The sequence below is a fragment of the Plectropomus leopardus genome, chromosome 4, assembly GCF_026936395.1.
Source record: "Plectropomus leopardus strain MGB_pleo_1.0 chromosome 4, ASM2693639v1, whole genome shotgun sequence".
NCBI classification, from domain to species: Eukaryota; Metazoa; Chordata; class Actinopteri; order Perciformes; family Serranidae; genus Plectropomus; species Plectropomus leopardus.
Genome location: NC_142179.1, coordinates 22,506,130 through 22,519,871, shown reverse-complemented (window position 1 = coordinate 22,519,871; position 13,742 = coordinate 22,506,130). Strand labels below are relative to the sequence as shown.

Below are 13,742 nucleotides of genomic sequence, written 5' to 3'. Positions count from 1 at the left end.
GAAGTATCACTTGTTTCAGTTTCATGTGATGCTGTGACCGATGGTGACTCTGTACTAAACTCTGAGGACACTGTAGCTGCTGGGATGATTGATTCTTCAGCAAAATCATCAGTGCTGTCTACAGAACTCTCGCCTTCAGTGGTATTGATGAATGATCCCGTGTCAGGGCGTATGGTTGATCCACTGATGGAGGGAATGGACTCCACCATTGTGGGCTCACTGCTGATCATATCATCCTCACTGTCTGCATCAACAGATGATGAAACCGAAGCCAAACTTGGAGACACTGTCATGGGGCTTGTGAAGGCCTCATCAAAGACTGGAGAACCTGTTGGTTCATCTGAAGGTGTTGGCCATTTTGTCTTATCTGATTCAGGGCTCTCTGATGTTCCAGGTGACATTGCTGTTGGTGCATCTGTACTGTACAGGGGTGTACCTGTGACAGAAGAGGTAGGGATGAACATGTCGGGGGTTTCGTCACCAGAACCACCTTCATCCACTGGAATGAGAACTGAACTTTGCTCTGTCTTATCAGTTATGGGAGACACAGAGGACCTCTCTGTCTGAGCTGTGACAGCACTGTCTTGTTCCCCAACAGGCAGTTTTGTTGGCTTTTCAGTGCTAAACAGTGAAGAAGCTGTAGGTGCTGAAGAATCTTTGCTGGACATGTCAGTAGTCTGCTCACCTGAGCCCTCTTCATCTGCTGTTAGCCTAGCAGAACTTGCCTCTGGTGTTACTGATGCTTTCTCAGTCTCACTCGTGGTCACAGTCCCTCCTGTTTCAGGTGACAGTGAGGTTGGTTTCTCAGTACTGTACAATGATGATGCCGGGTAATAGCGGTTTTGAAGTATCACTTGTTTCAGTTTCATGTGATGCTGTGACCGATGGTGACTCTGTACTAAACTCTGAGGACACTGTAGCTGCTGGGATGATTGATTCTTCAGCAAAATCATCAGTGCTGTCTACAGAACTCTCGCCTTCAGTGGTATTGATGAATGATCCCGTGTCAGGGCGTATGGTTGATCCACTGCTGGAGGGAATGGATTCCACCATTGTGGGCTCACTGCTGATCATATCATCCTCACTGTCTGCATCAACAGATGATGAAACCGAAGCCAAACTTGGAGACACTGTCATGGGGCTTGTGAAGGCCTCATCAAAGACTGGAGAACCTGTTGGTTCATCTGAAGGTGTTGGCCATTTTGTCTTATCTGATTCAGGGCTCTCTGATGTTCCAGGTGACATTGCTGTTGGTGCATCTGTACTGTACAGGGGTGTACCTGTGACAGAAGAGGTAGGGATGAACATGTCGGGGGTTTCGTCACCAGAACCACCTTCATCCACTGGAATGAGAACTGAACTTTGCTCTGTCTTATCAGTTATGGGAGACACAGAGGACCTCTCTGTCTGAGCTGTGACAGCACTGTCTTGTTCCCCAACAGGCAGTTTTGTTGGCTTTTCAGTGCTAAACAGTGAAGAAGCTGTAGGTGCTGAAGAATCTTTGCTGGACATGTCAGTAGTCTGCTCACCTGAGCCCTCTTCATCTGCTGTTAGCCAAGCAGAACTTGCCTCTGGTGTTACTGATGCTTTCTCAGTCTCACTCGTGGTCACAGTCCCTCCTGTTTCAGGTGACAGTGAGGTTGGTTTCTCAGTACTGTACAATGATGATGCCGGGGTAATAGCGGTTTTTGAAGTATCACTTGTTTCAGTTTCATGTGATGCTGTGACCGATGGTGACTCTGTACTAAACTCTGAGGACACTGTAGCTGCTGGGATGATTGATTCTTCAGCAAAATCATCAGTGCTGTCTACAGAACTCTCGCCTTCAGTGGTATTGATGAATGATCCCGTGTCAGGGCGTATGGTTGATCCACTGATGGAGGGAATGGACTCCACCATTGTGGGCTCACTGCTGATCATATCATCCTCACTGTCTGCATCAACAGATGATGAAACCGAAGCCAAACTTGGAGACACTGTCATGGGGCTTGTGAAGGCCTCATCAAAGACTGGAGAACCTGTTGGTTCATCTGAAGGTGTTGGCCATTTTGTCTTATCTGATTCAGGGCTCTCTGATGTTCCAGGTGACATTGCTGTTGGTGCATCTGTACTGTACAGGGGTGTACCTGTGACAGAAGAGGTAGGGATGAACATGTCGGGGGTTTCGTCACCAGAACCACCTTCATCCACTGGAATGAGAACTGAACTTTGCTCTGTCTTATCAGTTATGGGAGACACAGAGGACCTCTCTGTCTGAGCTGTGACAGCACTGTCTTGTTCCCCAACAGGCAGTTTTGTTGGCTTTTCAGTGCTAAACAGTGAAGAAGCTGTAGGTGCTGAAGAATCTTTGCTGGACATGTCAGTAGTCTGCTCACCTGAGCCCTCTTCATCTGCTGTTAGCCTAGCAGAACTTGCCTCTGGTGTTACTGATGCTTTCTCAGTCTCACTCGTGGTCACAGTCGCTCCTGTTTCAGGTGACAGTGAGGTTGGTTTCTCAGTACTGTACAATGATGATGCCGGGGTAATAGCGGTTTTTGAAGTATCACTTGTTTCAGTTTCATGTGATGCTGTGACCGATGGTGACTCTGTACTAAACTCTGAGGACACTGTAGCTGCTGGGATGATTGATTCTTCAGCAAAATCATCAGTGCTGTCTACAGAACTCTCGCCTTCAGTGGTATTGATGAATGATCCCGTGTCAGGGCGTATGGTTGATCCACTGATGGAGGGAATGGACTCCACCATTGTGGGCTCACTGCTGATCATATCATCCTCACTGTCTGCATCAACAGATGATGAAACCGAAGCCAAACTTGGAGACACTGTCATGGGGCTTGTGAAGGCCTCATCAAAGACTGGAGAACCTGTTGGTTCATCTGAAGGTGTTGGCCATTTTGTCTTATCTGATTCAGGGCTCTCTGATGTTCCAGGTGACATTGCTGTTGGTGCATCTGTACTGTACAGGGGTGTACCTGTGACAGAAGAGGTAGGGATGAACATGTCGGGGGTTTCGTCACCAGAACCACCTTCATCCACTGGAATGAGAACTGAACTTTGCTCTGTCTTATCAGTTATGGGAGACACAGAGGACCTCTCTGTCTGAGCTGTGACAGCACTGTCTTGTTCCCCAACAGGCAGTTTTGTTGGCTTTTCAGTGCTAAACAGTGAAGAAGCTGTAGGTGCTGAAGAATCTTTGCTGGACATGTCAGTAGTCTGCTCACCTGAGCCCTCTTCATCTGCTGTTAGCCTAGCAGAACTTGCCTCTGGTGTTACTGATGCTTTCTCAGTCTCACTCGTGGTCACAGTCCCTCCTGTTTCAGGTGACAGTGAGGTTGGTTTCTCAGTACTGTACAATGATGATGCCGGGGTAATAGCGGTTTTTGAAGTATCACTTGTTTCAGTTTCATGTGATGCTGTGACCGATGGTGACTCTGTACTAAACTCTGAGGACACTGTAGCTGCTGGGATGATTGATTCTTCAGCAAAATCATCAGTGCTGTCTACAGAACTCTCGCCTTCAGTGGTATTGATGAATGATCCCGTGTCAGGGCGTATGGTTGATCCACTGATGGAGGGAATGGACTCCACCATTGTGGGCTCACTGCTGATCATATCATCCTCACTGTCTGCATCAACAGATGATGAAACCGAAGCCAAACTTGGAGACACTGTCATGGGGCTTGTGAAGGCCTCATCAAAGACTGGAGAACCTGTTGGTTCATCTGAAGGTGTTGGCCATTTTGTCTTATCTGATTCAGGGCTCTCTGATGTTCCAGGTGACATTGCTGTTGGTGCATCTGTACTGTACAGGGGTGTACCTGTGACAGAAGAGGTAGGGATGAACATGTCGGGGGTTTCGTCACCAGAACCACCTTCATCCACTGGAATGAGAACTGAACTTTGCTCTGTCTTATCAGTTATGGGAGACACAGAGGACCTCTCTGTCTGAGCTGTGACAGCACTGTCTTGTTCCCCAACAGGCAGTTTTGTTGGCTTTTCAGTGCTAAACAGTGAAGAAGCTGTAGGTGCTGAAGAATCTTTGCTGGACATGTCAGTAGTCTGCTCACCTGAGCCCTCTTCATCTGCTGTTAGCCTAGCAGAACTTGCCTCTGGTGTTACTGATGCTTTCTCAGTCTCACTCGTGGTCACAGTCCCTCCTGTTTCAGGTGACAGTGAGGTTGGTTTCTCAGTACTGTACAATGATGATGCCGGGTAATAGCGGTTTTGAAGTATCACTTGTTTCAGTTTCATGTGATGCTGTGACCGATGGTGACTCTGTACTAAACTCTGAGGACACTGTAGCTGCTGGGATGATTGATTCTTCAGCAAAATCATCAGTGCTGTCTACAGAACTCTCGCCTTCAGTGGTATTGATGAATGATCCCGTGTCAGGGCGTATGGTTGATCCACTGATGGAGGGAATGGACTCCACCATTGTGGGCTCACTGCTGATCATATCATCCTCACTGTCTGCATCAACAGATGATGAAACCGAAGCCAAACTTGGAGACACTGTCATGGGGCTTGTGAAGGCCTCATCAAAGACTGGAGAACCTGTTGGTTCATCTGAAGGTGTTGGCCATTTTGTCTTATCTGATTCAGGGCTCTCTGATGTTCCAGGTGACATTGCTGTTGGTGCATCTGTACTGTACAGGGGTGTACCTGTGACAGAAGAGGTAGGGATGAACATGTCGGGGGTTTCGTCACCAGAACCACCTTCATCCACTGGAATGAGAACTGAACTTTGCTCTGTCTTATCAGTTATGGGAGACACAGAGGACCTCTCTGTCTGAGCTGTGACAGCACTGTCTTGTTCCCCAACAGGCAGTTTTGTTGGCTTTTCAGTGCTAAACAGTGAAGAAGCTGTAGGTGCTGAAGAATCTTTGCTGGACATGTCAGTAGTCTGCTCACCTGAGCCCTCTTCATCTGCTGTTAGCCTAGCAGAACTTGCCTCTGGTGTTACTGATGCTTTCTCAGTCTCACTCGTGGTCACAGTCCCTCCTGTTTCAGGTGACAGTGAGGTTGGTTTCTCAGTACTGTACAATGATGATGCCGGGGTAATAGCGGTTTTTGAAGTATCACTTGTTTCAGTTTCATGTGATGCTGTGACCGATGGTGACTCTGTACTAAACTCTGAGGACACTGTAGCTGCTGGGATGATTGATTCTTCAGCAAAATCATCAGTGCTGTCTACAGAACTCTCGCCTTCAGTGGTATTGATGAATGATCCCGTGTCAGGGCGTATGGTTGATCCACTGATGGAGGGAATGGACTCCACCATTGTGGGCTCACTGCTGATCATATCATCCTCACTGTCTGCATCAACAGATGATGAAACCGAAGCCAAACTTGGAGACACTGTCATGGGGCTTGTGAAGGCCTCATCAAAGACTGGAGAACCTGTTGGTTCATCTGAAGGTGTTGGCCATTTTGTCTTATCTGATTCAGGGCTCTCTGATGTTCCAGGTGACATTGCTGTTGGTGCATCTGTACTGTACAGGGGTGTACCTGTGACAGAAGAGGTAGGGATGAACATGTCGGGGGTTTCGTCACCAGAACCACCTTCATCCACTGGAATGAGAACTGAACTTTGCTCTGTCTTATCAGTTATGGGAGACACAGAGGACCTCTCTGTCTGAGCTGTGACAGCACTGTCTTGTTCCCCAACAGGCAGTTTTGTTGGCTTTTCAGTGCTAAACAGTGAAGAAGCTGTAGGTGCTGAAGAATCTTTGCTGGACATGTCAGTAGTCTGCTCACCTGAGCCCTCTTCATCTGCTGTTAGCCTAGCAGAACTTGCCTCTGGTGTTACTGATGCTTTCTCAGTCTCACTCGTGGTCACAGTCCCTCCTGTTTCAGGTGACAGTGAGGTTGGTTTCTCAGTACTGTACAATGATGATGCCGGGTAATAGCGGTTTTTGAAGTATCACTTGTTTCAGTTTCATGTGATGCTGTGACCGATGGTGACTCTGTACTAAACTCTGAGGACACTGTAGCTGCTGGGATGATTGATTCTTCAGCAAAATCATCAGTGCTGTCTACAGAACTCTCGCCTTCAGTGGTATTGATGAATGATCCCGTGTCAGGGCGTATGGTTGATCCACTGATGGAGGGAATGGACTCCACCATTGTGGGCTCACTGCTGATCATATCATCCTCACTGTCTGCATCAACAGATGATGAAACCGAAGCCAAACTTGGAGACACTGTCATGGGGCTTGTGAAGGCCTCATCAAAGACTGGAGAACCTGTTGGTTCATCTGAAGGTGTTGGCCATTTTGTCTTATCTGATTCAGGGCTCTCTGATGTTCCAGGTGACATTGCTGTTGGTGCATCTGTACTGTACAGGGGTGTACCTGTGACAGAAGAGGTAGGGATGAACATGTCGGGGGTTTCGTCACCAGAACCACCTTCATCCACTGGAATGAGAACTGAACTTTGCTCTGTCTTATCAGTTATGGGAGACACAGAGGACCTCTCTGTCTGAGCTGTGACAGCACTGTCTTGTTCCCCAACAGGCAGTTTTGTTGGCTTTTCAGTGCTAAACAGTGAAGAAGCTGTAGGTGCTGAAGAATCTTTGCTGGACATGTCAGTAGTCTGCTCACCTGAGCCCTCTTCATCTGCTGTTAGCCTAGCAGAACTTGCCTCTGGTGTTACTGATGCTTTCTCAGTCTCACTCGTGGTCACAGTCCCTCCTGTTTCAGGTGACAGTGAGGTTGGTTTCTCAGTACTGTACAATGATGATGCCGGGGTAATCGCGGTTTTTGAAGTATCACTTGTTTCAGTTTCATGTGATGCTGTGACCGATGGTGACTCTGTACTAAACTCTGAGGACACTGTAGCTGCTGGGATGATTGATTCTTCAGCAAAATCATCAGTGCTGTCTACAGAACTCTCGCCTTCAGTGGTATTGATGAATGATCCCGTGTCAGGGCGTATGGTTGATCCACTGATGGAGGGAATGGACTCCACCATTGTGGGCTCACTGCTGATCATATCATCCTCACTGTCTGCATCAACAGATGATGAAACCGAAGCCAAACTTGGAGACACTGTCATGGGGCTTGTGAAGGCCTCATCAAAGACTGGAGAACCTGTTGGTTCATCTGAAGGTGTTGGCCATTTTGTCTTATCTGATTCAGGGCTCTCTGATGTTCCAGGTGACATTGCTGTTGGTGCATCTGTACTGTACAGGGGTGTACCTGTGACAGAAGAGGTAGGGATGAACATGTCGGGGGTTTCGTCACCAGAACCACCTTCATCCACTGGAATGAGAACTGAACTTTGCTCTGTCTTATCAGTTATGGGAGACACAGAGGACCTCTCTGTCTGAGCTGTGACAGCACTGTCTTGTTCCCCAACAGGCAGTTTTGTTGGCTTTTCAGTGCTAAACAGTGAAGAAGCTGTAGGTGCTGAAGAATCTTTGCTGGACATGTCAGTAGTCTGCTCACCTGAGCCCTCTTCATCTGCTGTTAGCCTAGCAGAACTTGCCTCTGGTGTTACTGATGCTTTCTCAGTCTCACTCGTGGTCACAGTCCCTCCTGTTTCAGGTGACAGTGAGGTTGGTTTCTCAGTACTGTACAATGATGATGCCGGGTAATAGCGGTTTTGAAGTATCACTTGTTTCAGTTTCATGTGATGCTGTGACCGATGGTGACTCTGTACTAAACTCTGAGGACACTGTAGCTGCTGGGATGATTGATTCTTCAGCAAAATCATCAGTGCTGTCTACAGAACTCTCGCCTTCAGTGGTATTGATGAATGATCCCGTGTCAGGGCGTATGGTTGATCCACTGATGGAGGGAATGGACTCCACCATTGTGGGCTCACTGCTGATCATATCATCCTCACTGTCTGCATCAACAGATGATGAAACCGAAGCCAAACTTGGAGACACTGTCATGGGGCTTGTGAAGGCCTCATCAAAGACTGGAGAACCTGTTGGTTCATCTGAAGGTGTTGGCCATTTTGTCTTATCTGATTCAGGGCTCTCTGATGTTCCAGGTGACATTGCTGTTGGTGCATCTGTACTGTACAGGGGTGTACCTGTGACAGAAGAGGTAGGGATGAACATGTCGGGGGTTTCGTCACCAGAACCACCTTCATCCACTGGAATGAGAACTGAACTTTGCTCTGTCTTATCAGTTATGGGAGACACAGAGGACCTCTCTGTCTGAGCTGTGACAGCACTGTCTTGTTCCCCAACAGGCAGTTTTGTTGGCTTTTCAGTGCTAAACAGTGAAGAAGCTGTAGGTGCTGAAGAATCTTTGCTGGACATGTCAGTAGTCTGCTCACCTGAGCCCTCTTCATCTGCTGTTAGCCTAGCAGAACTTGCCTCTGGTGTTACTGATGCTTTCTCAGTCTCACTCGTGGTCACAGTCCCTCCTGTTTCAGGTGACAGTGAGGTTGGTTTCTCAGTACTGTATAATGATGATGCCGGGGTAATAGCGGTTTTTGAAGTATCACTTGTTTCAGTTTCATGTGATGCTGTGACCGATGGTGACTCTGTACTAAACTCTGAGGACACTGTAGCTGCTGGGATGATTGATTCTTCAGCAAAATCATCAGTGCTGTCTACAGAACTCTCGCCTTCAGTGGTATTGATGAATGATCCCGTGTCAGGGCGTATGGTTGATCCACTGATGGAGGGAATGGACTCCACCATTGTGGGCTCACTGCTGATCATATCATCCTCACTGTCTGCATCAACAGATGATGAAACCGAAGCCAAACTTGGAGACACTGTCATGGAGCTTGTGAAGGCCTCATCAAAGACTGGAGAACCTGTTGGTTCATCTGAAGGTGTTGGCCATTTTGTCTTATCTGATTCAGGGCTCTCTGATGTTCCAGGTGACATTGCTGTTGGTGCATCTGTACTGTACAGGGGTGTACCTGTGACAGAAGAGGTAGGGATGAACATGTCGGGGGTTTCGTCACCAGAACCACCTTCATCCACTGGAATGAGAACTGAACTTTGCTCTGTCTTATCAGTTATGGGAGACACAGAGGACCTCTCTGTCTGAGCTGTGACAGCACTGTCTTGTTCCCCAACAGGCAGTTTTGTTGGCTTTTCAGTGCTAAACAGTGAAGAAGCTGTAGGTGCTGAAGAATCTTTGCTGGACATGTCAGTAGTCTGCTCACCTGAGCCCTCTTCATCTGCTGTTAGCCTAGCAGAACTTGCCTCTGGTGTTACTGATGCTTTCTCAGTCTCACTCGTGGTCACAGTCCCTCCTGTTTCAGGTGACAGTGAGGTTGGTTTCTCAGTACTGTATAATGATGATGCCGGGGTAATAGCGGTTTTTGAAGTATCACGTGTTTCAGTTTCAGGATTCATGGTTGATCCACTGATTGAAGGAACTGACTCCACTATTGTAGGCTGACTGCTGATAGTGTCACCTTTGACATCTGTGACAACAGATGATGTAACCGAAGCTAATTTTGGAGACATTGTCACTGATCTTGTGAGTGTCTCATCAGAGAATGGAGAAATTGTTGGCTCTCCTGCAGGTGTTGGCAGTTTTGTCTTATCCGACTCAGGAATGTCTGATGTTCCACGTGGCATTGCTGTTGGTGCATCAGATGTACCTGTGACAGAAGAGGTAGGGGTGAACATGTCAAGGTTTTCGTCACCAGAGCCAACTTGATCTACTGGAATGAAACCTAAACTTTGAACTGTCTCATCAGTAATGGGAGAGACTGAGGACCTTTCTGTCTGAGCTGTGACAGCACTGTCTTGTTCCCCAATTGGCAGATCTGTTGGCTTATTAGTGCTAAACAATGAAGAAGATGTAGAAGTTTTAGCATCCTTGCTGGACATCTCAGTCGTCTGCTCACTTAAGCCCTTTTCATCTGTTATTCGTGAAGTAGAACTTGCCTCTGGTGTTACTGATGCTTTCTTGGTCTCACTTGTGGTTAGAGTCTGTATTGTTTTAGTTGACACTGTTGCTGATTTCACAGTTATATAGAGTAACAATGGTGGAGTAATAGCTGAAGTATCACTATGTTCAGGTTCAAATGATGCTGTGAGTGATGGTGTTTGTGATGTGATCGTTGATTCTGTTTCTAGACCTGTAATTGTTCCGGTTGACATTGTTGTTTTTGATATCTCAGTGCTGTACAAAGATGCCTTTTCTGGAGCAAAATATGTCTGAGTGGGCGTGTCTGAGTCTGTTCCTTCTGTAATACCAGTCTTTGATGTTTCAGGTAATATTGTCTGGCCGTCAGAACTCACCTCATCTGTAGGTGTGAAAAAGGAGCTAACTTCAGAAATAACTGATATCCTTTCAGTGGTGGTGATTTGTGACATTTCTTGTGATACTGATGTAGGCATCTCAGCACTAAAAGCAGAGAGAGCTACAGTGCCAGCTGTGGTTGATCCATGAGCCATTTTGTATTGTGTTGTTCCTATAACCAATTTCTCTGTGCTGAGCATGGTAGCTGCTGTACCAGCTGTTGTGCCAGAAGTTTGGTCATCTGTAATTTGTACCACAGTGCTAGGATGTGATGAACTTGTCTCCGTAATGCCACTTTCTGAGGTCACTGCCTGAGTTTGTAGCTCTTTTGTGTCTTCAGTTGAGATTTCTACTGTTGAGGCTACGGTTGAAATGGACTCATCTGGTTTGGCTCCGCTAATGTCTGGAGAAATAGAGGAGACCACAGGTAAGGAGGTCTGTTGTATTGAAGTTTGCTCATCTGTGACACCACTGATAGTTTCCTTTGGTAATTCAGTCATTAGTGATGCACTTTGTGTTGTGTACAGACCGAAATATTCAGTGAATGAGGCCATTGTTGTCTTGATCATTTCAATAGCACTGTACAAGGGGGAAGCAGTCGTTGCAGTGGATTTATGAGAGGGAGAAGTTGTTGTCTCACTTTGTCTCCACTCCTCGTGCACAGTGGCAGGTGTTGGCGTTTTTTCCGACTCATCAGTGGCAGGAATGGATGATTTATCAGTCCCTGCTGTTTGTACTGTTTGTGATGCCACTTCACTTTCCCAAGTAGCACTTAAACTTGAAGATGATGCTGCAGTCCCTGCAGAGGTATGTGATGTTGGGCCAGTTGTAAACATGTTTACTGTTTGAACTCCTGAACCCTCCTCCTCGGGTGTAGACATTGCATCAGTCGCAACTTTCTCAGTAGGTGAGACGGAAGACATTTGGCTGGCTGTAATCCCTCCCTGACTTGTGACTGTATCCTCTGAAGTTTCAGCCAGGGTGGGTGTAAGAGATGCTAGTGATTCAGTGCTTCCTACATCTATAGCTGGTGTTATCTCAGTCTTGGCTGTCTGTTCAGGAGAGGTTGAACTACTAGATACTGAAGGAGCCGTTGTGCTGAAGGCAAATTCTTTTGGGGTTTGGGTCTCATCCCCTCCCTCCACATCTTGAGTGGAGCTCTGTGAGTCACTAGTTGTTGATATTGGTGTTTTCCCATCAGCGTCATCAGAGGAGGGAGTGTACACAGTCAGTAACGTAGACTGAGTGCTGTCTTTAGCAGCTGGAGTGGCAGATGTGCTCTTTGTGTCCTCTGTGGTTTCAGCTTTATCTCCGGCTGTGTAAAGTTCAGTTGAAGAAGTAACAGGGGATTGATCTTTAGCCTTCTCAGTCTGAGTCACTTCTGAGTCACTTTTCAGATACGTGGGAGTCCTCACTGACTCGCCTACCTGTTCTTGTACAGACGTGGTGATGACAGAGGTGGTTTCCTTATCAATCTTTATGGTCTGAGTTTCTTCAGTTGCTTTGGTGATCTGTGGCTCAGCTGGTGTTACTGTAGGAACAATGTCAGCAGAGGAAGCTGTGACATCACTCATCCCCTCTGTAGCATCTGTGGCAGCTTCAGTTTTTTGTGTACTTTTTGATTCCTCCATTGTTGAGGCTGGAACAGAGGTTGTTTCTTTTTGTGTGGGGCCTTCTGTGATCACCTCATCTGCCTCAGGGAGTAAGTGAGGAAGTGTTGATGCCATTATTGGGATTATATCAGGGTCATACTCATCAACATCTGGGGCCTCCGTAGAGGTCAGTATTGTTGTCGGTTCCTCTGTAGATTCTGTGGAGCTATCAACTGGGGGATCACTCCAACTATAATCAAACACTGTGGTCATTTCATCGCTTGCTCCCAAAGTCGTCACATTTGTCAGGATTTGGGTACCTTTGGCCTCTTTATCGTCTGGGCTCTCCGGTTCCAGTGTGATCTCATGTTTACCATTTACAAAGCTAATAGCTGGAGTGATGGTTACCGCAGCTTGGAAGGAAAGGTCTGGGTCTCCACTCTGCAGGATGGGCTCACCATCAGCTATGGAGGGGGTGGGATGGTCGGGCACAACTGGTACGGTGGGAGATTTAGAATCTTGTTGAGTCAGGTCAACTGCAAAGGAAAGAAAATAAGAGCAGATTGTGATAATTTGATTGCAAAAAACTGAAAGTGTATTTTATGGATTAAAAAATAACTCTGGGAAGCAAAGTTTAATTCCTTAAGTTACAGGGCACTCTAATAAGAAGGCACTAACACATCACTTCATGAGAAAGAAGACTTGACAGCTTTGAGAAAGACTCGTTTAAGATTAATTTTATGGGGGAACTCCACCATTTTTACACATGACACCTGGTTTATTAGACACAAGGGTTACTACTCCTGACTTTGGTGGCCCTGGATTGTTGCTCTGGGGGAAATTTTGTCCAAAAAAGTCTATGAAAATAACCCTCGTGATGTCAACCGGATTGTCTTGAGTGTCTTGTCTGAGGAGGCAACATATTTTATCACGAAAAGCCAGTGTTAGAAACATTTAAAAGACATGGACCTTTACATGGCAGAAACGGTCTAACCAAAATAGTTTAAATTGATTGGGGAGTTCTGTGTCTGAACACTTGTAAAACAAGATGTATGAACTACATCTTTTTAAGCTCATCAGCGCGCAAGTCAGTGGATTAAAAGAAGACTACAAATAAAATGTTGATCTTAATTTCAATGTGCTAAATTGTTATTTAAAATGAAATAGCTGTGGTTATGATAGTAACAGAGCATTCACTGTTCTTATTATTATTCTCAGAAAATAATTCTTTTAACATTTTGAAATAAACAGACATTACAAAACACTGCAAATAAATCTCTCTCCATCATATTTGTGTCTGAACTTCATCCAAACCATAATTCAAGGATTTATACTCTAAATTGACGTGAAAAGAAAATATTATCAAGAGGCCACTCGAACACAGACATTGCCAAGTCCTTCAACAATGTTAACAAAAACTTGATCAGTTGATTTAAAGGTACTTCTAGTATTATTTACAAGACAAATGACATCAAAGGTAAAATGGTCCTGTCTTCACCAAACAACGTTAACACACCAACAATTCTAACTTTTTGTATATAGGTATGCCAACAACATTTATGACATATCCCATAATCAGCCATTTCAAAACATGTTCTTATTTATGTAATATGAAAAACATGAACACCATAGCATTTAATACCCAAAACCATCACCACAATCTACCTCATAAAAACTTAGAAACATTTATGTCCGATTTGTAATACAAATCATTACCAGCACACAGATTGTTTTTCTTTTATAGCAGGACTATTAATTTAGACATTTACAACATATTGTAGACATATTCATGCTATCATGTCCTCTCGCTGTATATTATCTTTATAGAGTTCCACACACTAAGTGGTTTCAGATGTCAGCAGCTGCCTGCTCTTGATTTAAAGTGTAACACAGAAGCAGTGTACACTTTCCTTCACAGCAT

General features: G+C 45.8%; 1 protein-coding gene across 1 annotated transcript in view; it reads right to left on the bottom strand.

Annotated features, from left to right (window-relative positions):
• Positions 1–13,742, bottom strand: part of LOC121944124 (uncharacterized) — a 57,199-nt gene that overhangs the window by 24,972 nt on the left and 18,485 nt on the right. The window contains 5 exon segments of the mRNA XM_088076020.1: positions 2–828; positions 830–4,210; positions 4,212–5,901; positions 5,904–7,591; positions 7,593–12,357. Coding sequence (XP_087932146.1) covers positions 2–828; positions 830–4,210; positions 4,212–5,901; positions 5,904–7,591; positions 7,593–12,357 — 12,351 coding nt within the window.